The sequence below is a fragment of the Photinus pyralis genome, unplaced genomic scaffold (assembly GCF_008802855.1).
Source record: "Photinus pyralis isolate 1611_PpyrPB1 unplaced genomic scaffold, Ppyr1.3 Ppyr1.4_LG7, whole genome shotgun sequence".
Taxonomy (NCBI): Eukaryota; Metazoa; Arthropoda; class Insecta; order Coleoptera; family Lampyridae; genus Photinus; species Photinus pyralis.
Genome location: NW_022170738.1, coordinates 26,013,930 through 26,038,618, shown reverse-complemented (window position 1 = coordinate 26,038,618; position 24,689 = coordinate 26,013,930). Strand labels below are relative to the sequence as shown.

Below are 24,689 nucleotides of genomic sequence, written 5' to 3'. Positions count from 1 at the left end.
AGGGTCAAGCCAGCTTTGTGCTTGTGATACAGAAACATCCGAAACTTGTGACTTACAAGGCGCAAGCTTATCACATTAGATGTATATACCAAACTGGAGAACAAAATGTCACCCTGGGTTTTAACGTATCCATGCTGACCACGGCTGGAACCATAGCTAACACAGGTCCTCCTCCAACCTGCGTCATGAAGATCGTAACGCAAACTGGCCAAGAAGTGAACTCGGCGGAAATTGGCGATAACTTAATGCTCCAAGTTGAAGTACAACCAGGCTCGATATATGGAGGATTTGCCAGAAGTTGTATTGCAAAGACGATGGGCGATAACGTCGAAAACGAGTATATAGTAACTGACGAGAATGGTTGCGCGACCGACCCCACCATTTTCGGCGAGTGGGAATATAACCATGATACTCAAAGCTTACTGGCCAGTTTTAACGCTTTTAAATTCCCGAGCAGTGATAATATAAGATTCCAGTGCAACATTCGTGTCTGCTTTGGAAGATGTCAACCGGTAAGTACAAAACCCTTCAATCATGGCTAGCAAACGTGACGGTTCTAAATTATGCATAGCACAAACTTCATCTGGGGAAGAAAATAGACAAGTATCTTTTATGTTTCGTTATATTGGATTATTTCTAAAAATTTCACATCAAATTAACATTAAGGTCGCGCTCCAATATTTCAAAATGATACGGCTTTCAGGATTGTAAGATCCTAAGATCACTATTTCTTTCCTGAGTGGCCTTCTTGAGTCTTTCTCCAATGTGGTAGATTTTCGTTTTTTAAAATCTTTCTAATTTGCATATGTCAAACATGGCGGTTCATGGGATGGGGATCTACACAAGATCTTGTTGGCTTATTGTAGTCTATCTATAGGTTTAAAATATTCTGCAAGTAGCATCTTGTAGCAATTCCTGGTTTTTCTGTCCCTCAAGGAACCTGTGCCTTGACCTATTATAGGCTTCACAGTGACACAGTATATGCACCTATTGCAACAGATGGGTTGACTGTATAGTTCCGTTTTATAACATGTTGGAAATCCACTTGCAGACTGCCACATGGATTCATGTTTCGTACACTTCTTATGTCTTAGGCTTTGCCATACGCGCATGCGCTATTCGTGCACATACTATTTGCTTCCATATGTGTCCTCAAATCGTATTCACATACAATTTGCGTAATGCTTTAATATCAGTCTTGACAGAACGTCTTTGCACTTTGACCATTATAGAATGTATTTAAATGTATTCAAACTCAATTAAAGGTACAGCTGTACTGACTCCAAAGAAATGATTCCACCCAATACCATTTTTATATCTGTTGTTACTAGGTCAATTGTCGTGGATATAACGCATTTGGAAGACGAAAACGTGCCATAGATTCCGAAAACAATACAGATGTGTTAATACCCGGCGATTTGATGAGCGGACAAGTACGAGAAGAAATTACTCTACAGTCTAACGCCATTTTAACTTTCGAAAGACGCGAACAACGTTTCGTAGATCCGACTGAAGGTATGTCTCTAGATGTTTGGGAGAATTTGTGATAACTTCAACGTTTTCAGCTCCCAACGCTCAACGGGCGGAGGATATCTGCGTGTCGATGATTGGTTTTATAATAGCCTTGGTCATAACGGCACTCTTAGCCTTGGTGGCCGTCGCGGTTGCAGTTTCGTGCTGGTTAATGGCGTATCGGCGCAGACCAAAGGCGACGGGACCTCTTCCGCATCCACCTGAGTTCCCGAATCCTCTCTTTACGACGCCCGAACCAATGGCAGAGCCCAGTCCGGACTACCTCACATAATCAATCGTAAAACAATGTAGATATTAAATTTAGGTTTTTATATAGACAATGAAGAAGAGTGTAATATGTATATTAAGTCGACCAAGACCATCTTCCTCTACTCACTGTGCCTTCGACTTAATGTAAATATTGCGAAGATGAAGCAAAGAAAAGTAATGTTCCACGCCATTGAAACGGAAAAATGGTTGTCACATTTCTATTTGGCTTCCTTTTCCATTGGCTTACTCCTTTAAGTTTCAAAGTCAAGGGGATGTACCATTAGATGGGTGGCGGTCTTAACACTAAATTTCACTAAATTATTTTGATCTAATGCCCTTGTCTGTATTTCTTAACAGTCGTAGTTTTAGTGCCTGACATAAATTGTTGTTTTAAAGCCATTGGAAGACGTAAGCGTATACATAAGACTATATAAATTGTATAAAAAGTGTGCGTGAAGAAGTGTGAATGTTAATTATGCTCAACTTTAATTGGTGCTGACTGATTTTTATTAGTAATTTTTGAGCAGTCATATTTAGTCATTCTTGTAGTATAAACTATTAAAATTAAATAAAAATTACGATGATAAAGTCTCTAGGAGGCAATGAATAGTATAAATCAAATAAAATTTGTCTTACTATTTCAAAAAGAAATTGGCTTCCTATAAATGTATAGTATACTTAACTTTATTCCTTTATTTATGTATCAATTTTTATTTAATGTCATTGTTTAACATGATTCCTTTTAACTGTTACATTTGTGATAATTGCTTTTTTTAAATAAAGTTTGTTTAATAATAATAAAAAAATGTGCCAAATTCTTGACAGAACAGCTTCAAACCAAAAATCGCACAGAGTGTCTTCTAAAAAGGGTAAGTGTATGGTAGTGACAACTAACTCACTAAAACTATTACTGCTACACCCACGGTTACACGCCAATTCGTCTCGCTAATGCAAGTGCAGTCAAACCCCAATAAATCATCCACATCTTTTTTAGGCAAAAATGCTTGTTTCAAAAGTGTCAACTGGGTTAGCACCCGCACAATCGGTATGAATTGAAGATTATTAGCAGAATAATTATTGGAATTTAATTTAAATAAAAAATATGCAAATTATTCAGGGTAAACTCCTCGGATCATAATTGCTGTACCGTAAAAGATAATAATAATAATGGTATATATTTTGTTAGTATAGCACCTACAATTGTCAAAATTAATGGTAAAACCATTTTCCAATTTAGTAACATGTCATGTAAATAAATATTTATGTGTCTATAAATAACAAATCTTTAAAATATAACAAACAGAAAAAACATATAGGTAAAACAATTAAACATTAAAAAAAATAGTTTAGCCCACCAACAGCATTTCAGCAATTCACAAGACTAGATAGCTGCGTCTGTTAAAAACGATTTGATTGTATTCCTGAAATTCTTCGGGAGTAATGCTCTGATTGTCGTTGGAAGTTTATATCGATTTAAATGCAAGTTTGATAAAATAAAAAAATATTAGAAATATGACGACGGTTATTTGCGGTATCTTTTATGGTAAAGGAAATATGACTTGCGGCAAGAAACGCCAGGAACGGACGGACTCGGACGCCACCAAGCGAAAATCTCGCGCCTGGTGCGAGGTCGACAATAGCCACGGACTGGCGGGTCGGTCACGGAAGCGTCGGGTAAACGCAACTGGAGAAACGGTAGCCAGGAATGGGACGGGTCCAGTCACGGCGGTCACTCGGAAAAAAAAACAGAATTACGACAGACTCCCGCGCCTATCACAAGTGAAAGCAACAAAACACAAATCGATGAAAACGGCGGAAAATCAATTGCAGGAAAATGAACAATAATCCCCATTCATTGTGCGTTTCCTATTTATCGAAACGTCTGTTTCGAGTAGGGAGTACTGGGACTCCCATTTCGTACGCGTAGGTATACCTTCGAGCTTCGACAAGTTAAACCAAATTTGAACTGTTTTTAATTAAGTACTCGGCCTGCAGTTATCAGAAAAATATGGGGCAACTTGCAAACATCTGAAAAATTTAGAGCGCATCCAAAGACACCTCTCTAAGACTCTTCTGATAACGTTCATCGCAACTCATTAAAGCGTCAGTCAGTAATTTTGGTTACCTAATTAGGGGCGTTCAAACTTTACTATGCGGTAATCCAATTAACACCTAGGCCTAATTGGAATTTTCCCGGCACAACAACTGCTGTATAGTTACACATATGCACGCTGCAAGACTGATAACGTGTAAACACTTCGATTTGGAACCCTTGTTTTCATTTACTGGTGGCTAACAATGTTTAAGGCATGGGCTTGGACGTTTTTGCAAAGAATAAGAGTTCTTTGAAAAAACATCCAATCGAATGCCGTAACAACATTGTTGGCTTGACAACATGCTTTATAATACCGGCCGTTAGTCTATATACATATTATTGTTACTTGTTACGTTCACTTTGAGCAAAAGTAACAAAATTGCCTTAGATAAGCACACGGTAAGCTCAGGCAAAGTAGAGGTGGGTTGTCGGGGGGAATATTGGGGTTCTTATAGCTACAAGCAAAAATAAAGCAGAAGGGAAGAATAGTAATAGTAGAGGTACCTACCTAATCTGAACTACTTAGTATTCAGTAAATGTGGAGAGAGGAGGAAATACTTGCCAAAAAGGGGAAACAAGGTAGACTAAAAGATCCTTGTTCTGGTCTGGGGTGTTAAAAGGGAATAAAACACTTGATAGGGATAGAACGTAAACAATATAGTTGACGTATCCAATCAATGGTGAATTAATCCAATGATCTTAATAATATTACAAATAAGATACTGTAATTTAAAGATCTGCTCCGTCAATCTTTGAATTTCAATTAACTTTGGAAGAAAAAAAGGGGGCCAACACGTGGTCGAAGAAAATATATTGATCCAAATACGCTTCCGCAAAAACAACGCTATAATCGTTAAGTGAATACTTATTACAATTTGATGGTATCGAAGACCAAAATGTAATCAAATGGTATATATTAGTAGGGGAAATCGACGAAAATAACAAAATTATTGGAATTTTCTAATCTCTAAATGGCGGTGGACCTTTACAAATTAATTTTTCTTGCGCAATATGAGAAAATCCAAATGAACGTTTTCACTTTAAAATATCGATGTCGAAAGCACAATCCTGTAGGAAATAATGAAGTAAATCGTAAATCAAAAGTAAGAAAAAAAAACGGCACGACCTTAAAACTTGTAAGATAAGTCCGTAAATAGCGTCAGCGAAACTTGGAAATAGAAAGAGAGAAAACTTCACTCAATTTAACACAGCGCCAGTATGTCCCAAAAATGGTCAACAAATTGTTAAGTAAGTAATGGCGTGAATCATCTTGCAAGTAATAATCGAGAATGCGTCTTGCACAATGATGGTGCGGAAGAAATTAAAGAAAGTTCTGTGCACCCTCGAACAACAACAGAATGAACGATTCAAAGAAATCAATCACAAGAGAATAAAGAAAAACTAAATCTAACTAATGAATTACAAAGAAGTTACCTAGGTGGCGTAAGGATTTAATAAAGGGTTGCATTCAAATGAAAGCACCGAGCAAGGGTAAACGAGCGAAATCCAGATTATCGTATTATTGTAATCTGCACGAGAGTTTTCTACCAGCGACACAAAGGGATTAAAAATAAAAAAATAAATGTCCTTTAAAATCTTATATTTCTCTCCCTCAGGTAGTCCTGGGCTAACAAAATCGACCACAAGGACTCATATGTATATATTATATACAAAAAATGATTCAAGTACTATATAAATCAACTCAAGATAATTGTACCGATTCAACAGTATGTTCAGTCATAATACAATAATTATCATTCATAATACAATATTTATACTTTGATAAGAATTAACTGCAAATTGTAAACGGAAGTGAATAAAAAATATATCCTACACCCCACTAACGGTATATTGTACAAGCTTCATTAGAGTACGGTCATATAAAAGAGGAAGGCACCGTGCACCGCCTCACAAAAACAGAGAGGTTATGACAAGTTTGCTTGACCATTTTACAACAAAACAGAATTATCTATATATATTAAATCTTCAAGAATGTAAATAAAAAACCAACAAAAATATGCTTATTTTCTAAAAATTTATGCACATATTAGTAACAAACATAATCAATTATATAAATACTCTTTAAATTAAAAATTAAACAATCATAACTTCTCCATCCGGATGATTAGAGCCATTATTAGGCCTTTAGGCAGCCAAGCATTCGTTGTCGACAAACTTGGCGGGAAGACCTAAAAGTAATAAAATCGTACGCGTCAATGTTGATTCAGTTCCATGTCAGAGTCCAGTGTCGTAGCCAGGCCTATTGTAATGCAGCAAACAGTGAGGGAAGAGGTCGCATAAATTGGCTAAATGATCTTATTCTAAATGTTAGTAAATATGTCGCATTATGCCCTCCATAAACGAAAAAGTAATCATTACGAATCAGTCCATTAACTATTACAATTTATTTAAATATTGGCAGTGATTTTGTATGTTCAGCAAAAATGGTACATTGGTACAGACAATTAAGTATTACACATGGTATGGACTGACCGCAAATTATTCGATGGTCTTTTGCAATGTTTTTAACGTCTGGATCCCCAGACACCCAGTACTTGACGAGATTGATGCGACGATTGGTCGACTTTGTGACCGCCAAACGATGGAAACTCGGTCACGCTGGCCGTGTTCGGTGCCGCGTTTGGCGACCTTTGCTCCCACGGTCCTCCCTGTACGACAAAACCGTTTCCTTCACCTCTGCGATCGCCAGAGTTATCCAATTTGGCAAACGGAGATGCATGTTCATGGCGTTCAATGACATCTTGCAACTGTTGACAAAGAAATGCTATTAAAGTAAACGATGAGCATCGTCTTGTAATTCTTAAATTCTCTTTTAAAAAAATATACAGTGGCATATGCGAAAGTTGAAGACGGTCTTTCCTTGGGATCGGTAATTCTGGAGTCCACGGTCGAGGGTGAGGATAAAAATTCATACAAATCTGAACTTCTCTCGATCGTGATTAATAAAACAGACAAAAAAAATCCGGCGCCACCAGAAGGTGTGGCCGTTGTATGGGGGCGGCAAAAAAACGTTTTCACACATTTCTGCGCAATTTGCGAATTAAACAATTTCGAAATTGTTATTAAACTTTTAGTTCTTGCGATAGCCACAATTTCTATTGAAATCTAAAACAACAACTTACGAATTCTTCTTCAAGCATGAGCAAGTGGTCCTTTGCTTCGAAAACGTTATCCTCCATTCCAGTTATGATGACGAGATTCGGATCAGGATCTTCGCTTCTTGGAAATTTAATGTCTACCTTGAAGTCATCCATGATTTTGCGAATATTCCTGCCTCGAGCGCCAATCAAACGCGAATGAACTTTTGAATCAATCGTAAGCTCTTCCTTAACAAACTCGTTCAATTCATTCACAATTTTCATTATGTCTTCTTTTGCTCTGTACACATTCTCCTCATAACCGGTAATGATGATCTTTTGCTCATCGGGATCACCTACAAAATGGCGGTTAAATATTTCGGAACTAAACTGAAAAAGTAACCTACCTCTTTTGGGAAACATGATTTGTACATCGTGATTTAGACGAATTTTCGAGATTACAGTTCCTTTTCTGCCAATAATTTTCGGATGATATTCGGGGTTGACATCGATATCAATTGAATACGATCTCAACTCGCGATCCTTGCGCTCCTTTTCCAATTCGAGAACGCGCTCTTCGACCGCTGCTTTTGCATCCTCCACGTTGGCAGGCGTTCCCGTAATTTTGATAATGTCTTGCTTATCTTCAGGCGGCGACAGAACGATATGGACGTCATACCTGTCCATGAGCTTCTTAACGTCTTGACCTTTCTGCCCAATAATGGACCGGTGCAGGTCGAATGGCACATTAACGTCAATGGTGATCGGAACAATATCGAGTAGGGCTTGTTTCGCTTTCTGGCAATTCTCATTTTTGCCTGTAATGCGGATGACGTCGCACGATCGGATGGGTTCGGCGTTTATGTCTCCGTTAATTTGACCCTCTTCGTTGTAATAGGGTTCTGCAAAAGGTTCCACTTTAACAAATACTGATTCAACAAAAATATGATGGTTGAACTAGTGCTGTGCAAAAAAACGATTAATCGATAACTTATCGATAATTATCGATTAATCGACAACCGATAAATTAAAAAAATGTATCGATTAATCCACAATTATCGATTAATCGATAAATTAGTCAATTAAAAGTAGTGCTTTCCACAATAACCGATAATTATCGATTTTAATAGATAGTGGATTAATTTTTAAAAAATGGTCGGCTAATCGATAATTTATTGAAAATTATGGAAAAATGTATCGATTGTGATTTTAAGGGATTGGTCGATAAATCGATAATCTACCAATTAATCTTACATCGATTTATCGCGAAAGCAATCACGTAAGAGCATTCCGGAATTGGCATGACACTTACAAAATATGATCACAATTCACAACTTACTTTAGGCTGGTTGAATTAGAAACTATTATGCTTAATTACAGTTTCTGTTAAAAAGTAATAATTTTGAGGTTATTGAAGGACGTACCAAAATTTTGAGGATTATTGTCTAGTTCTAGTTGATCACCTTTGATTTCAGAAAACTACAGAATTTAGTATTTTTAATATATTTAATATTTTTCAGAGCATCCTGTTTTTATTTAAATTATTAATATCAATACCAAATAACCAAAATTGTGAACGAGTGCATGCATTGAGAATATAGTTATATCGATAGGATTTACGAAAAGGTATCCACACTTTTCTCTCGATAAATATCGCTATTCGATTAATCAATGACAATCAGAGATCGACAATTTTCGACAGATGTCAATAATAATCTATTATTATCGACAATTAACGATTTTATTATCAGTTATCGATCATTATCGGACTAAACAGACTTATAACAATTTCATTTATCGCCCAGCACTAGGTTGAACAACATTATTGAAATATTATTTGGTGCTGATCTAGAAAATGCAGTTGGCGCCACTATCGTGGTTTAAATAAATCGTGAAGATTTACAATGAAAGATGCTGTAGCAGTACAGACATTTTAATAAATTACATTCATCAAGTTGGTTATGTCTAGATTGAAGGGTAGAGGATATGCATCCTTTTCAGTGAATGCACCTATTGTACGGTACGTGAAGGCAAGGTTAGTAAAGAGAGTAGGTTGCCTCGTAACTTTCAGTCAATAAACATTCAGTATTGAAATACGCGAGTGACGTCACCCAGAATCCCATTTTTTTCCAAAGTCCCTGTTTAGCATAGAAAGAAGCGAAATATTAAACGCACTTATTCAAAATAGCTTACATTTCATCTTCATAGGTACCCATGGGTAATGTGACGTTAATAAGCGCCCCCAGGTATGATCATGAAATTGATAGAAATGGATAGAGGGCACCTTAAACACGTTTAGAATAAAAAAAAATTTGCGGAAGAAGACCTAAATTTTCCACAATCTTAATTAAAAGTTCACTTCATTTTCTGGAAATTGATGTTATTTTACGTATATTTTGTCATTCTTAAGTTGGCGAAACTGAAAAATTTTATGTGACAGCTTTATTAATTTATATACAAAGGTGACAGTAAATTTTTGTAGGAGGTTATGTTAACTTCTTCTACTAAAATGAAATATGCTGGGTTTAACGTGTATATTAACAGATAATGTAATAAAAGTAGTATAACAGGTATAATATACAATACAATTTTAGGTTTTGTTCAACTTATACACCAAATAAGCAACACTTCCATGTTACTTGTGGATACACTTTAATAACACCACTTCTTGAAGCGTATATAGTCTAACCCCTTGAATGCATTACGGAAGAAGAATGTCGTAGAGAAGGTTATATATTGCATGTGGAAAAATCGATTTCTCTGTATCGATCACAGAAAGGGGAAACCCTGGCACTTCCTGCATGTTTCATATACCAATCGGTTCGTATTGACTACTGATTGAGTTGGAACGCCTTTTCGTATGAATCGCTGCTTAGCATCCACCGCCTAATACGGTCGAGAGGGCAAGGAATATCTCATGTAGAGAACTCCTCATTGCTATTATGGTATAATTAATGTATAATAGTTGTATATCATTGTTTAACATTTATTAAATAGTGAAGAAATAACATAACCTATTAAGAAATTAAAGTTGGCACTCACGAATGTTAAACACTACCAACTGAAAAACAATCTTGAAATTTGAAGTAATATAACCTCACTTTCGACGAAATGAACGGAACTTTTAATTAAGATTGTGAAAAATTTAGGCCTTCTTCCGCAAATTTTTTAATTGGAAACGTGTTATTAAGGTGCCCTCTATCCAATGCTATCAATTTCATAATCGTACCTGGGGGACTTATTAGCGTCACGTAAACCCCATTCTTTTTGTAATACAGTACTTACCTTTTGGAAAAGCGAAAAACTGAATCTGAGATCCATTTTCTTTCGATTTAACCGTTGGAGTTGCTATTACATATAGCAACGTTACAAAGAGTTCCATCCGGCATCTAATACTTTTAATTGATACTTAAGTATCCAACAGTAAGTAGGTATTCAATCAAATTATAATAAGTACACGTAATAGAGTCTTCAGCACTACCTGACAATTAAGTACTTACACAGTTCAAATAACTGTCAAAGTCAACGAAAATTAAACACCAATCAAATGGGACTTCCAGATCCTCGTTGACGCGTCTCTCTCTAAAGTTACGAGGCTACCTACTCTTTCTACTAACCATGACGCGAAGATACCCTCTCTTAATAGTAAGTAAATCAAAGTGAACAATGGTTTGTTACGAAAAACAAACAAGGAAGGAGCTGTCACCATTACTGAAGAAAAATACAAAACATGTTTCAAGCAGTGAAAACCCCTGAGGGAACAATGTATCAAGTGTGATGGAGAGTACTTTGAAGGAGATATATAATAAAACAGCTGAAATACAGTTGGTAGAATCTTTAGCACTTGTCACGCCTAAAGGGCAAATCAATGGGGTGAATGTCAAAATAACAGTGGGATACAACTTACCCATATTGTCACGATCGGGGAATTTAATTTGAACATCGAACTCGCTCGTAATCCCTTGCACCTTATGACCTTTAGCACCCATCACGGTACGATGATGTCTTTGCGGAATAATACATTCAATGGTCACCATCGACTCTAAATCGCTGATAATCTCCGTGATACGATTTTTAGCTGCATCGATGCAATCTTTAGCGCCCTTCAGAATGACCTTATCACTTTGAACACCAGAACGAGGAAATGATATCATGACACCACCGCAATCTTCACTGATACGATGCAGAACTTCTCCACGTCTGGCGACGAAATGTTTGTGATGTCGAGGATTTACAGTCATTTCACTTTCAATAATGTTATCCTGTAAACAACCACCGATTAAATTTATCAAGTGGGATGGGGACAATACATACAATATCTTTAATGGCGTCTTCCAAGATTGCCTTCGCTTGTTCTACAGCATTTTTCTTTCCTATGATTGTAATCAGTTCACGATCTTCATCAGAACTGTTGGGAAAGACAATTCTAGCTCCGGTAGAATCGCGAATTTTCTTAATGTTCGCCCCGTTTTTACCGATCAAAAACTTATGCTGTTGCGCTTTGGCACGTACCTATAAAAAACAGGTTAACAAAACAATGCAAAGCATGATAAGAAAACATACTTCCAAAGTGTAACTAGACAATTGTCGTTCATTTGTCAGTTCAGACAGCTGTTGTTTGGCACGCTCGACGTCTTCCTTCGGCCCGCGGATGGTAACCTTATCGCTCTTACTTTCCGCGCTGGGAAACTTAATAGCGACACCGCCGCAATCCTCCATAATGGAACGTATCAACTTCCCACCGGCACCAATAATGGAATTATAAAACTGTGGCGGTATGGTGATTTCGTCCGTAACGATGTTCTCAAGTTCGTCCTCGATTTTGCGGATTTTCTCCCTCGCCTCTTCGACGTTCTCCTTCTTGCCGGTTATGGTGATGACGTCGTTCTTGTCGCCCTCGGCGGGCAAATCGATTTTCGTCTGCGTCTCCTCTCTGATCTTGCGAATGTTGGCGCCGCCCTTACCGATTATAAACTTATGGAACTTCTTAAATATTGGCACATCGACTTGATACGAATTGTCGCATAGTTCTTTTACAAGCTTAACTAAATACTTATGACACTTATCTACGTCTTCTTTTGGACCACGAATTTTAACAACATCACGTTTATCACCTACAACATTTTTTCGGTTAGTGACACTTAAAAAAAACAATAATTTACAATCCCAATGGTTGCAAAAATGCGCTTAATGTTTACCAACAAATGAATGTCGTAATTCAACCATAAGTGTGACGTTATTGATAATGAATACGTTCAATTATTTCGAGCTAAGCTTGTCTGTGCTTTAGAGATTTGAGAAGATTTGATGACAATTATAGACCGGGAGGCAGCGTACATAGTAACTAAACCATAAGCGACAAAAAATTCGACAATACAGGCTGAAAGTACGTTAAAAACTAATAATAAAATCACTCGTCTGCCAGTCGTAAGTGGCAGCATTAACTTGGGGCGGCGCAGAATAGGTGACTTCTTTAGGTGATCAACTAAATTACCAAACTATAAGGGTCACGGAAAAGATTTCTATCAAGAAATCCCATTTTTTCCATAGTTTTCAAATATGCTATGGCAGACGATTTCAAGTGCAGCGTTGGTAGCGAAAGACGCCCTCCAATGTAGGGAAAAACACCCCTGAACTAAACCATGAGGACCGTATAAAAATTATACATAAAAAATTCCCCTTTTTGTCACTACTTTAAAATATATCCTGGCAGACGATATTAAGTGTAGCTTTAATAGTGGCAGACGTCTTAGAAGTTAAAAAATTTAGGTATAGCAAATCCCAGCGAGTGTGAGCGTGTGAGAGATAAGCGCGCGAGAGCACAACAAACAGAGATAGCTATAGATTTACGCACCGCTTGGAGTTACCAAATGAATTAAATTACGGAAAATAATAAATTGTTTATTTCGCGATAAGATTGTCGGTATTTCTTGAATTCTTCTCAGACTGAGAAACAGAAAACTTGAAGAGAAAAGAAGATAGATCTTCAACTCGTTCTAAACTACTATCCTCTGACTCCAGTTCCGTTGTCTCTATGTAACATTGATGGATCGATGATTAAAATCGACAAGTTTGTTTTGCTGAAACTTTTTCGGAAGTATGATTCTCCAAGTGCTCCTAGTCCATCGCCAGTTGTAGATGTTGTTTTAATCGATGGATTATTTTTTTTGCATCTTTTAAAAGATCTCCGGTAAACCTTTGAGCGATTTTCTGAACACATCCTCGGCAAGATTTGTGCTGTCAGCGAGAGAAGTACATCTTACTTTTGACAGATAGTTACCCCTTCCATGAAGGACGCAGAACATGATCGTTGGGATCAAAATAAGGAAAGATTACAATCCTACTCAATTTCTGTTTCCACTCAGAAACAGCCTGCGAATTTCATAAAACCACTTCGCAATGAAAGCTCAAAGCCTCTCTTATAGATTACTGATACCGTTCATAGGCAAAAAAGACCTGTTGCGCTTTACTTGGAAGGAAAGTTGTGTTTGCCACATATGAAGATAAGTGCTATAAATTTGTGACAAGGGAAGATGATGTGGTAAAAACTGAATTGTGCTGCAACCACTAAGAGGCAGATTCTCGAATAATTTACCATCTTGGTAAACTACCAACAAGTAGCAAAGTCATTATTAGAGGTTCTGATATGGATATTGCTGTTATTGCTTTGGGAAATTGACGCTACCATCAAGGTATAGATGGAAGTAGATCTCTCTTTCAATAACACGCAGAAATTCATAAATCTTCGAGAGGTGTTCGTGAATTTGGGTGTTGATGTGTGTAACGCGCAGGGTAACGCGTTACCGGGTTCCCACGAATTTACCGGATGTATGACTTGTGTATGGTCCTCATGGTTTAGTTCATCGCAATTTGGGCGAATGCCACCGAAAAATGTCTGAGTTTCTATAATCCGTTTTAATGAAGTGGATGGAACTATGTGAATCTGAAGTTTAGAATCAAATGGTTTGGAATATCTCAGTAGTCAGTATCCTATCGCTATCTCTGTTGGTTATGCTCTCGCGCGCTTATCTCTCACACGCTCGCACTCGCTGGGATTTACTATACCTAAATTTTTTTAACTTCTAAGACGTCTTCCACTATTAAAGCTACACTTAATATCGTCTGCCAGGATATATTTTAAAGTAGTGACAAAAAGAGGAATTTTTTATGTATAATTTTTATACCGTCCTCATGGTTTAGTTCAGGGGTGTTTTCCCTACATTGGAGGGCGTCTTTCGCTACCAACGCTGCACTTGAAATCGTCTGCCATAGCATATTTGAAAACTTTGGAAAAAATGGGATTTCTTGATACAAATCTTTTCCGTGACCCTTATAGTTTGGTAATTTACTTGATCACCTAAAGAAGTGACCTATTCAGCGCCGCCCCAAGTTAATGCTGCCACTTACGACTGGCAGACGAGTGATTTTATTATTAGTTTTCAACGTACTTTCAGCCTGTATTGTCAAATTTTTTGTCGCTTATGGTTTAGTTACTATGTACGCTGCCTCCCAGTCTATTATGTCAGTGTACTTTTTTAGATAAAGTTATGTCAAGTAAGGGATAAGTACATACTTTGCACTCTTACTATACCATGCAGTAATATTTATTAAGAAGTAAACATAGGGTTTTACATGTATTGCTTTTACTCTCTCTAATTTTAAATTACAAAATCTCTTTCGAAGAAAGCCTAATTTTATGCAACTTCTTGAAAAGAATAAAAATCTGGTTGTCATATTAATTAATTTGAATATTGCAATTTTCCTAGGTAACGACGCGACTGATTTTGTTCAAATAGAGTGGTTCAACATTTTTTGTATTTATTTTATTCTAACTACATAAAATTGAGAGATTTTGTTATTAAAAAACGATCAAAAAAAATTTGAGGACAAAATATTGATATTGACGCCCGCTGTAAGCATTTGAAAATCAAGGGTCAGCGTGAAACGTACCTATGCCCGAGACTAGACCGCGTGACGTCAGTAGCCAACCCATTTGCCGCCGCGCTAGCACAGTATACGAATGGGACCGATTTATTTATTGTATTTATTTGTGCACAATGCTGCAAAGATATCAAAAAGCTGATTCGCGAAATTTAGTTACCAAATGTGAGTGTGGAAATGATGTAAGAGTTGTATAATTCCACTACTGGACTGTTCTGAGGTTCATTTAAATTTGCATTAGCCAAAAACTCCATTTCCACATTAGCATTGGGTAAATTTCGCCATTCATCTTTTTTTATACCCTGGCAGCTATGTGCACACAGCACATTAACACAACGGTTCCAGTTTACGTGAATTCGTATAATCTGCCAATGCAGCGGCAAATGTGTTGGCTACTGGCGGCACGCGGTCTAGTCTCGGGCATAGGTACATTTTTTCTCTTCGCGCTGACACTTGATTTTCAAATGCTTACAGCGGGCGTCAATATCAATATTTTGCCCTCAAATTTTTATTGATCGTTATTTAATAACAAAATCTCAGGAATTCAGTAAAAATTAAAAAATTTCGAACCTGCCTATTTTGGATCAGTTTTGCCATGGTACAATAAGAAGACAAGGTAGGCCTATGCGAATGTGCTCGTGACGTCATTGGGATAACTTGGCTCTACCACTCAATAAAGTAATGGGGTTTATGTAGTCCTACCAGTTAATAAAAGTGGATCCCCTTTACGGATGTAATACGATTTGTTATGTCAACTGCGTCAAGTTTCTCACATTAAACTTAAAAAGTATCACGTTGTCAACACAAATATTTAAAGTTACAATAAAAATATGTAAGTAAAAATTATATTCGTGCTTCCAAATAAGGACAAGACCTCTAGCGGCAATAAAAAAACTTAAAAGGCTGATTAAATTTCAGAAATAAGTATAGTAAGTGGTACGTTTATCTTCTCTGTTTCCTGGAATTTATTTTTAAATGCATCCAGTGCGATTACTCAACCAACAATAAACAGGTCATCTGAATCTATTGTCACAGAAGATTTCCAAGAATTTAAAATGTGACCAGTAATGAACTACTCCAAGTTCGTCGCAGCACAATATTATAATGAACAGAAAAGATATGCCTAAATTTATAACGGATCGGTTTAAATATGTTTGTATTTACGATATGTACCTATGGTTGCTGCATTAACCTGACGCCAGTGAGCTATAGGCGGCCATGTTACTGGTGTACAAAGCATTAAATTTGCTACCCCTCCTCTCTCTTTCCTTCTCTACAGTCATAACTATCTACAGTACGCTGCGAAAGAGTTTGCCACCACCATCCTACAGATAAATTACCTACAGGCATCATAAAATTCTCAAGAGAAAATATATAAGCAAGCTTCAAAAAAGGAAAAGCGCAACTTTGGGTTATGAAAACACTGGCTTGAATGAGAATGGTCTCAGTGGGGGAACACTCAACTTACTAGCTGGCTGGGAGGAACTTCACCGGTAAGTTTGTTTGATCGTCAGAATGCGCAACAATGTTCAAAGCTGTTGTTAGTAAAGTTGTGGACACCAACAATAGTTGAGGTATCTTTGTGGTCTGGTGAAATTGATGATAAAGAAAATTAAATTTAATACCACATTCATTTCCTTAGTGACACACCACAAAACAGCGAAGATAACAATTTTGCAAACCTGGTTTAAAACTAACATTAACAAAAATCTTATTTTATTAACTGTGCGCCTTTTTAGATCCTCAGATATAAATTTATGTTATTCAAAATTTCTTTTTTGATATTTTGTGAAGTTCGTAATATCTAGATCTGCTGAACTGCATCTCAACTGTTACTTTCCATCTTTTTTTAGCTAATCTGATGTGCATATTGGTTTCTTTGTTAGGGCTAACATGAGAGTACGTAAAAAAGTTGGATGGTGGAAGGGGTCCAAATAAACCTTTTCAGAATTAAATAAATGGAGGGTTCAAAATGATTCCCTGGAAAACTACATACCAAAAAGTACCAAAATGCGGCTCAGTAACCAATGATACATGCAACCAAATTTTTGCAACCAAAAGGAATTAAAAAAGTTTTGGCAATAATCTGGAAGTAATTGAAAAAAAAAAATATTACCTGCACCCGGAAAATTGATCTGTACTTGGTTGAACTGCTCGCGAATTTCTCGAATTTTGTCACCCTTTGTACCGATAATATTCTTATAATGGCGCTGATCGATGATTATTTCCTTTTCTTTCTCATTTTCCAACTTAAAAACCATCTCCTCCAATTCCTGCCTGACCTTCTGCACCTCCGGCTGATTGCCCTCCAAACGAATTAATCCGCTCTCATCGATGTTAATTTGCACGCCGGTTTCGTCCTTGAGACGGTTTACTAAAACGACGAATCAGAAACATCGGTCCAAGTTTGTAGAACACCTACCGTTAGCACCACTTTTCCCGATGATGTGTTTGTAAAAACGGGGATCGACATTGATCTCTTCGAACACCAATTTCGATATCAACTCGCGAGCCTTCATTTCGATTTGCTCCTTCGCCTTTTCGACTTCCTCGGGTGGACCTTCGATTTTTATTTTGTTTTCCTTTTCAGTGAATTCGATGTGAACTTTGGGCAAATGTTGCGTTATTTCCTTTATGTTAGCACCCTTGCGACCGATTATGTACTTGTGAATCCAAGAAGGTGCTTCCACGTCGGTGGTACATACGGAATTGGCCTTCTCGCATACCTTACTTAAAGCTGAAAATAATAAGAGTTAGATTTCGGTGTAATGAGGGCAGTTTTAATTTTTCTTATTTTGTATCAAGTGTCCCATGATTAATGACAATTTCAAAATTCAAATTTGTTAAAAATTTAACAGGATATTTTTGAAAATTTCATTGATTGATGATAACAATCTTCCAATAGTCTTTAAGACATACATTTTTTTAATGTTCCAAAAATCAACATCAATTTTCGGATTCTGTCATTTCCATTTCTTGAACATTTTCTAAAGTTACCACTGCATTTTTCCAAATGAAGCTTTTAAAAATGTGCGAAAACATGCTGCATAATCTCTTTGCAAAACTTCCAACATTTATAAGAATTTTTGAAAACTCGCATTTTTTTAAAAATTGACAAATACCTATCTAAAAAGAGGCATTTAATAAAAAAGGCTTTAATAAAAAAATATTTGTGTTCAGATTTAAAAAATTTTAAATGACATCCTAGAAATCATGAGGTGCACTTGATAAAGACCAAATTGAAACTCACCGATTCCTAATTTATCATGGGGACCTCGAAGAGTAATCGTTCCTGTTGCCGAATCCGACGGAGGCATTTCCACACTGATACCGGTCTGTTGTAAAATTTCGGCGATATGTGATCCTCTTGGTCCGATAACGTATTTGTGTTGAGATTTCGGTACCTCAACCGAGACGGTCGTGCAGCGTTTCTCCATTTCCTTGTGAATGGCATCAATTTTCGCCTTAGCTGCTAGGACGCCGTCCTTCTCGCCTGCGATCGTAATTTCGTCTTGCATCACGGACGGAGGTGGAACGTTAATTCTTGCACCCGTTTCGTTAATCATGGCCGTTAGATTTTCATTGTAAGCACCGACGATAAAGGGATGGTAGATTTTGGGAACCGTTATGCGTTCGAACGCTTTTTTCGATTGCTCATCTGAAGTAATACGTATTTGGTGTTCGGCTTTTTCAATGCCTTCTTTTGTGCCCATTATGGTTATGATTTCGGAATTGTCATTCATGGAAGGTACGCTAATTTTCGTCGCAGTTACCTTTTCAAGTTCTTTCAATCGTTCTCCCTTCTTTCCCAAGATCCATCGGTGATGTTCTTTTGGTATCGATATTTGCTTGTTAGCCTAGGAGTTACATTTAAAAATAAATAAACGTTTAATCAAAAATGTAAGTATATTACAGATAGCTCATACCACATACTATCAATTGGCAAACTAAAGCAGGATGGATTAACCATCTGCTAAGTTAACACAAGGTTGATGTTAAGAGAACTGATTTCCTTTTTGAAACCCGCTATACAGTGTGTTCAAGATAAGAGGGTCACCTCAGAATATTTTAATTGGCGAGGTACAGCAAATTTGTCAAATATAATTTTATTATTTTATTCAAACTTCCGATATCACTTACGGTTTCACGCAAAATCGGTGCAACTTTTGTTTTTAAAATGCAATGCCTGTGTATTTTTTAAAGATATTTGAAAAGAGCATTGAATTTGCTGTATAACAACATAAAATATGCATATGATTGATATACAAAAAAATGGAGAAATTCAATATTTAAAATTTATGAAATCTAGCATGCTGTGTGCTGTCAGGATGCGTGGTGCGTGTTGCATTGTACGGGGAGATTCTGCTGTGCAAAAGTAAATCTTCAAAACGAAAAATTGAACAAGTTATTATACATGTTTTCTGTGTGATATGGCACATAGCATGCTAGATTTCATAAATTTTCCAAATATATTTTATCACGGATTTCTCAATTTTTTTAATATGAACCATATTTTATGTTGTCATAAAGAAAATTGGTTGCTATTTTCAAATACCTTAAAAAAACGTAAGCATTGCATTTAAAAAACAACATTGCGATGCAATATGCGATCAGAATGTCACATACAAAATTATATTTGAAAAATTTTTCGTATCTCGCCAAATAAAAGAGATATTGAGGTGCCCCTATTACCTCGAACGCACTGTACATCCGCATACAGAAATATTATGATCTCAGTTACGGATCCTGTACCATAACAACATCTTAATAATAATAATAATTTATTCTGAAAAACAAAGAAAATTTTCACAAATGGAACAGAGGTCCACATGGGCGATTTTCCACTCTTCCAGTAAAATTGTAACATAAGCATAAATCAAAACAAAATCCTTTGACATGCGACGCGTAACTTAATAATCTAATTAAATTATTAAAAATAAAAAATAAACATAAATATACACGCTTGAAAAAGACGTCGTTGCTATATATTTTTTTCGCGCCCCCATTTAGGATAGCCCATTGTAGGTTAGAGATGAAGTATCTTTCAGACGTATGTACCGAATCGACATTGCTTTTATCAGAAGGATAAAATATCAGAATTTCATAAAAATCGTTCCACAAATAAGAAAGTTGGTTCTACACATGCGTTACTCCATTTCATAGGAGTACTGGATTCACTTTCATCAGAAGTATTTCGATTGCACAACGAGATAGACCGCAGTTTTGTTAGCAAACACCGTTTGTTATTGTTTTGCCATATAGAATTTCTTTTTTTGTTCTTAATTGTTGTGAGAATGTAGCTTGCGTTGTTTTTAGGTAACGTTGGGAATTTCTAAAATACGAAAAAAGAGAAAAGATTCGGCTCAAAAAAGCACCAATATATCAATAATCTCTTTTTTAGTCAATCACATCATATAGGTTTGTAAAAATGCTTATTCGACATTCTTTTTAGGGCATTTTCCAACTTTTGTTGGAAGGGGCTATTACAGCAACTTTCTCCATCCGTCCGTTCGAAGCCTTAACTACTCCGACAGTTTTCAATATGTTTAGTTCATCCTTTTTGCATTCGGCGGCTTTATAGCTCTGGTACTCGAGCCAAGAAAAACCTTGACGATTAATTTGCGCATGCAATAGCTGGCAATATCAACTTCCTTATTTAGATGTTTTGTTTTTGAAATTTAGTAAACACAACCATATGGCAGATTGTAAAAATCAGATGTGCGCAATGTCATCTTTCTTATTTATGGAAATATTTTTTTAAAATTTTAACCAATGATTCTTCTAGTAAAGGCAAACATATCGCATATTTTACCACCTACACTGCACTGCACTTTGTACACATAAATAGTCTGTTACATGACCTTTCGGGAAGTAATGATCAATTCATGGAAAATGCGCTAAAGTTTCGTTCCAAAACTAAAAGATGATTGTGCAGGAACTCAAAACTGGTACGAATGCAAATGTACTATCTAAACACTACTATCTTAACAACAAAATTTCAACCCCCTACGACCACGTATAAGGGTGGAGGATAAACATTTTTTGTTTAGAAAAAAGGGCGACTTCATAATTGTTAATGTCATTTTGCACGCGTGTACAAAATATCACAATTATGACGCCGCCCTTTTTTATAAATAAAAATTTCTAACCTCCACACTCTTATAAAAGTACCCTTATACGTGGTCGTAAGGAGTTGAGCCCATGTGGCACAGTTAAGTTGTCGCTTGACTGCGGTACTAAGAGTGCCTGGTTCGAATCCGGGTTCAGGCTTCGATATTTGCAAATGTACAGTGGGTTGCGTTGGCTGAAACCCCGCCCACTCAAAAATAAAAGCCAAAAATATAATACTAATAAAGTAAAAAATAAAAGTTTTACATATGATTTGTTAAAGGCCCGTAAGTATGTAAAATTTGAGACATATCTGATTATATCTACCATTGTAGACCCAAAATCCTCCAACGTTTCACCCATTACAGAGTTCAAATTTAGGGGTCTCATTAAAAATTTTGGAGTTGAAATTGGCTTGGAGGTCAATGTCAAGGTCATCTTCAAGCTCCCTTACAATTGTACAACTTTTGTATGAAACTTTTTTCCAAAAAATATCATCCCAACAAGTTATTAAATCATTTCAAGGTAAATAAATCACCTAATACATATATAAATAAGAAATACCTACAAGGCAATTAGATGTTCCGTTAATTATATAGTACCTTTTAGCATTGTAAATAAAGTACTGATCATTGCAACATTCTGATGCCATTAATAAAAAAATTTTGATAATATCGAATTCGTTTCGGGGGCCATGGCAGTACGCAAACAGTCTGGTAGTATCTAGCAGCACACATGCAGGACCGGGTAGCATCACAGTACATCGGCAGGACGTAGCAGTACCCGCCAGTATGTAGACAAAATTACTGGGAGTACGTGTACAAAAGTTTTACCAGTGAGATCCCCTCGGTTGTTCCTAATCAGAAGTAATTTTTTAGTTTAGCAACAAATTAGCACATTATTAGCACTAATTTTCTGAATATGTCAGATTTTTTTCCTGTTGGTGGAGGGATCATCCACGATTATCTCAAAATACTTTGATTTGCATATTCAAGACATCAGAAAAAATACTGTAAATATAGAATACAGAAATTACATAAAATACAAAAAAATTCTCATCTACATCACTGTTATTGCTGGTGGAATTGCAAACAAAGTTTCATTTGCATTAACACCTTCTATTGCACAAGCTTAGAATCCTTTTCTTTGCATAAGTATTCCAAATTTTGAATTATCCAATTCAATTTAAACTTAAGGCCCATTAAGGCTACTGCAATGCTTTCATTTATATTTGCATTTAACTTAAACTGCTTTATTACACTTTTATAATGGAGATTCTGGGTTTCAAATCTTCCAGTTTACTTGAATGAGAACGGAGTGCCAGTAAGTAAAGTAAAATCATATTTTGATTACATATTATATGTTAAATACTGTAAAGAACCTGCATTCAGTGGATGGGAAATTGTTTCACTTTCAGCTGCAATTGTAGGGCTGCCAACTCTAGGATTGAACAGCAATAACTGTAGCAGCAATTACTGCTGTGGCATAACTTATTTTTCCGTCTCCGAACACTTAATAACCACTGCATGGAAATAAAAGAGAGGAAAGTTATGAAAAGCATCGATCTAACCTATATTTTTTTTAGGTTGGTATTAGTGAAGAAACAGAGCTAGGAACTAATTGAAGTTTTTACTTTTAAGTATTTAAATACTTTTAAAAAGTATTTTGCCCAAGCCTGTAGTCTCCACCACAAGTCCATATAAAACCCAAAAGTGAGGTTAAGTTCTCCTTTAGTAGAAGTGACTTCTTTCACCATTTTGGTTTATTTCTCTAGAACAGGATTTATGCGAGGTTGTAAATTTTAATTGTACACCCTGTATAGCTAGATGCCTTGTTCGTTCTTTTATATTCTGTTTAATGGCGCTCGAATATTATGCGTCTTCTTTACTTTCATGATGTAGATCGCATCTTTTAAAATAAGCCAGCCACAAACCTAAACCGTGTAATGAAAGATAATTATGATCAATTCAATGTAAGATGGGTTAGATACAAATTTCCTGATTTCTCTGTCATGAGCTATCTGTAGTGGATTTATCTCTGTGGCTTAATTTATCGTACCTGTGTTTGGAAGTGGATTAGGATCTTTCGACGAGCTTCTAACACCTCGTTTTGCTTTCCTGTTACAAGAAAAGTAAGCGATTGATCTTTGCTGGATGATATTTCAATATGTGCGCCCGTATCTTTCATGATGTTAAGACAGGCAGACATGGATTCGCCCTCTCCGAATTTCTCACTGTGATCAAGCTTGCGTTCTTCAAAAGGTACTCTAAGATTTAAGGTTAGAACGTTGCTTTTCACTCAGAATCTCGACAATTACCTAAAAACTTGCGTGACGACAGTCGAAGATACTCGCATTTTGACGTTATTCCACTGGCCCATAGCGTTGTTAACATTTTGCACTGCGGGGGCCGATTCTGGTAGTGCCGGAAAAAGATCATCATACCTGCAGTTGGAAGGCTCATAGGCCGCACCCTCTTCGATCACTGGTTGCTGCATTTTTGAATTGTCCTTTGTCGCGCCAAGTCGTTACAGCAACACTAAAAAAGTTTCGAGAATGTGGAGTTGCACAAATCTTGATAACAGTGGCAAAGTGCAAACAGGAACTTTGAACATATGGACTCAAAAGACATTTTCATTTATAACCAAAAAATTTATTGCAAAAGTGAAAATGAAAATCAGTGATAGGTAGTCATTGCATTAATTAGGAATAAATTTACAAATAAATGGAGATGATAAATTTGCCCACAAGGCAGTCGACGTGTCACATATACATATATAATCCAGCATGCACATGCAATTTAATTTACCCTTTCAAATAATACTTACTGTACTGTAAATACAGATAATCCGTCCTAGAAAAATGTGGATATCCTTAATGCCTCCAGTTTCTTTTCTGGATGTCTCACTAAAACAAAGCAACTTTAAAAAAAAATTCATTCACACTCACCAGGCATCTTCACATACCGACTTCCAATAAGAAAATGTGTGAATGTGAATGTGAAACGAAATTTGCCTGCGTATTATCACGGAAATAATAAATTAATACAGTCTACTGTTTTAAAGGTGCATCCGTACGATGTGTTGCATTTCATTTATCCTAGAGGTCGCCAATTTACAGGCGAAAAATGTACTCTTTAGCTAGTAGGTGAATAATAATTGATATACCGGGTGATCATAAATGTTCGTGGATGATGTCCGAGTTGGCAATTACAACTTACGATGTGATAGTATTAAGAAACTGGTACCTGAGGGGTTAACCAGGTGGCAAATGATCTATGGGACGATAAGCCAACGTCAAATAGCGTTGCTCGTGGCTCATAAAACAACCAATGGAAGCAAGCAATAAATAAGGCTTCGTAGACCAGTTCACCAGATCACTACTATGGCGCCGGCACCTCGCAAGTTGAGGATGTGCATTCATCAAAACACGAATGTTATGCTTCCCGAGAAGGCGCATTAAGACTTGGATTCTCATCGGAATGATGAACTCTTAAGAGGGAGTAGTTTCACACCGCCTTGCTGATTCCGGAGACAGGGGAGCGGCCTTGCATACCATTTCCACCGAGCAAGCTACAGCAGAACCGCGAAAGGGGCGTGGATTCGGTTCCACGAAGCTTAAAACCTGTAAGGACAATGGTTTGGATTCCAGACCCGTAGAGATACCG

General features: G+C 36.6%; 2 protein-coding genes across 2 annotated transcripts in view; one reads left to right on the top strand and one right to left on the bottom strand.

The window, feature by feature from the left end:
* The window catches only part of LOC116176069, a 176,383-nt gene extending 173,826 nt beyond the window's left edge, over positions 1-2,557 (top strand). The window contains 3 exon segments of the mRNA XM_031494536.1: positions 3-512; positions 1,332-1,515; positions 1,566-2,557. Coding sequence (XP_031350396.1) covers positions 3-512; positions 1,332-1,515; positions 1,566-1,804 — 933 coding nt within the window. The 3' untranslated portion in view covers positions 1,805-2,557.
* A 2,903-nt stretch (positions 2,558-5,460) lies between these two features.
* LOC116176067 (vigilin-like) lies at positions 5,461-24,066 on the bottom strand. Its single transcript, XM_031494534.1, has 13 exons — positions 23,989-24,066; positions 23,851-23,929; positions 23,342-23,561; positions 23,083-23,290; positions 18,167-18,773; positions 17,339-17,653; positions 17,033-17,290; positions 11,539-12,089; positions 11,290-11,487; positions 10,883-11,237; positions 7,383-7,877; positions 7,021-7,331; positions 5,461-6,645 (listed from the first exon to the last, which is right to left on the bottom strand). Exons 3-13 carry the CDS (start codon positions 23,518-23,520, stop codon positions 6,403-6,405), a joined length of 3,720 nt encoding a protein of 1,239 aa, XP_031350394.1. The 5' UTR covers positions 23,521-23,561; positions 23,851-23,929; positions 23,989-24,066; the 3' UTR covers positions 5,461-6,402.
* Between the last annotated feature and the right edge of the window lie 623 nt (positions 24,067-24,689).